This window comes from Myotis davidii, unplaced genomic scaffold (genome assembly GCF_000327345.1).
Source record: "Myotis davidii unplaced genomic scaffold, ASM32734v1 scaffold455, whole genome shotgun sequence".
Lineage (NCBI taxonomy): Eukaryota > Metazoa > Chordata > Mammalia > Chiroptera > Vespertilionidae > Myotis > Myotis davidii.
This window is the reverse complement of record NW_006287459.1, coordinates 1,821,284-1,823,605: the sequence shown is the minus strand read 5'-3', so window position 1 is coordinate 1,823,605 and position 2,322 is coordinate 1,821,284. Positions and strand designations below refer to the sequence as shown.

Below are 2,322 nucleotides of genomic sequence, written 5' to 3'. Positions count from 1 at the left end.
TTCCTGCTTGGTAGAGGTGCTTCTTCAAAGTCCTCTTCCAGACTCAAGGGATCTTTGCAACTCCAAAGAGGGTATCCTGCCTTTTTAACCCTTTGAGGGTCCAGCCACCCACGAGGTCTTAGTTTCACAACAGTCTGAGTCTAAGGCAGTTTCATGTACGTTTCCGTGCTCAGCAGCACAAGAAGTTGCTGACATCATGGCAAAGACAACAGAAGGGCCGCTCATGGCTCCTCTCTCTGACTTGGCATCTGAGTGGTCAGCACACTTAGACGTCGCTTGACCCATCTTTCCAGCCCCTCTCCACCTCTTAAGGGCTTCAGTCCTCTCCTCTGGAGTCAGTCTGTCCAAGTGCTTAGCCCTCAGGAGTGGAGACGGAAACAGGGATCCCTGAAGAACTCGGTAGATAAACCTAGGTTACAAAAAGCATCACGGAATTACCTTCACCTCAAATGCATCCTAGGACACAAAAAATACTCACCAGTTAGAACTAGTAGAAGGGTGGTCTGGTGGCCCCCTTGAGGTAAAGGGGGAGGAGAAGCAAAATATAAAATAGAAATGACAACAATATTAAATAAATTAATATTTGTAAAGCACTTAAGAAGTAGTGAGTGCCTTATGAGTGCTTGTTAAACAAATAAACAAAAATGTATAATAGTAGAGATACCAACAGTGCTGCATCATAGGTGTAATGTTAGGTTAAATAAGAAAGTACATGTAAAGGAGGCAGTGTTGGCACATAGCAAGGGTTCAAAAAAAATGTTAGCTATGAATGGCTTACAGCTACGGTAACAAATTACCACAAACTCATCCTGCAGCTGGCAGTGTTTATGCTGTTATAGCATTCTCAAAAGCCTGTGGGTCACCAATGTATGTCATGGGGATCTATGCCATTAGATAAGAGGGTCTTCCACAGATCTTTCTTGTATAATCCCATCTCCTCTCTTGAAGGCTGTAGAGATGGTAGAGCAGGGGTTCTCAACCTGTGGGTCGCGACCCCTTTGGGGGTCGAACAACCCTTTCACAGGGGTCGCCTAAGACCATCGGAAACCACATATAATTACATATTGTTTTTGTGATTAATAACTATGCTTTAGTTATGTTCAATTTGTAACAAGGAAAATACATCCTGCATACCAGATATTTACATTACAATTCATAACAGTAGCATAATTACAGTTATGACGTAGCAACAAAAATAATTTTATGGTTGGGGGTCACCACCACATGAGGAACTGTATTAAAGGGTCGCGGCATTAGGAAGGTTGAGAACCACTGTGGTAGAGGGGTCCATGAGTCACACTCCTAATCTCTAGCAAAAGGTCGCCCAGCCATACTCCTGGCCTCTCTAGAGCATACTCCAAAGAATCAGTCTCCCGATTTTAGCAACTTCCGAAATCTGGACAGGCTGAGGATTTCCTAAATCTATTTCCTTTTAACTTCAATAGATCTTCCTTCATCTCTTTTCTCTCACAGTTTATCATAAGCAACAAGAAAAAACCAGGTCAGACCTTCAACACTTTGCTTGGAAATCTCCTCAGCTAAATATTCAAGTTCAAAATTTACAAAGTCTGCTTTCCACATAATAGTAATGTTTTTCAGCTACATTTTCTGCTGCCGTATTGCCAAGATCCATTTACCTTAAATTTCCAATAACTTGTTCCTAATTTCATTTTGAGTCTTCACCAGCAGTGCCTTTAACTCTCACATTTCTAGCCATGTCCTGTTTATGATAATATATGTATTTTCTAGGTTTTCCCTCTCATGCTTTCCCACTTTCTTCTGAGACCTCACCAGCAAGCACCAATGTCCATATTTCTATCTTAGTTTGTTTAGGAAGTCCCGTATTTCTCTATGACGTGCCTCAAAATTCTTCCAGTCCCTGCCCAGTACCCAATTTCAAAGCCACTTGCACATTTTTGAGTATTTGTTATAGCAGCACCCATCTTCCTGGCAGCAAAACTTACATGTTTCCTGAGGCTGCTGTAACAAGTTACCACAAACTTAGCAGCTTAGAACAACAATTTATTCTCTCATAGTTCTGAAGGCTGGGGATTCTGAAAACACTTCCACTGGGCCAACTTGAATGTTCCAGAAGGCCTATGCTCCCTCTGGAGGATCCACTCCTTGCTTCTTCCGGCTCCCAGGGGCTCTCAGCATGCCTGGGTTTATGGCAAAGGAAACTCTGGCTCCCTGGTCACAGTGCCTTCTCCTCTTTTGTCTGGTCAGATCTCCTTCTGCCTCTCTTTTCTTTTTTAATTTTTTTATTATTTTTTTTATTTTATTGACTTTTACAGAGAGGAAGAGAGAGAGAGAGAGAGAGAG

At 42.2% G+C, this 2,322-nt stretch overlaps 1 protein-coding gene across 4 annotated transcripts in view; it reads right to left on the bottom strand.

Annotated features, from left to right (window-relative positions):
• Positions 1 to 6: 6 nt before the first annotated feature.
• Positions 7 to 2,322, bottom strand: part of ATP10D (ATPase, class V, type 10D) — a 75,695-nt gene continuing 73,379 nt past the window's right edge. For all 4 annotated transcript variants that reach the window (XM_006759251.1, XM_006759250.1, XM_006759249.1 and 1 more), the window contains one exon: positions 7 to 409. In XM_006759251.1, the coding sequence (XP_006759314.1) occupies positions 85 to 409 (325 nt within the window). In that variant the 3' untranslated portion in view covers positions 7 to 84. The remainder of the gene's footprint in view (positions 410 to 2,322) is intronic.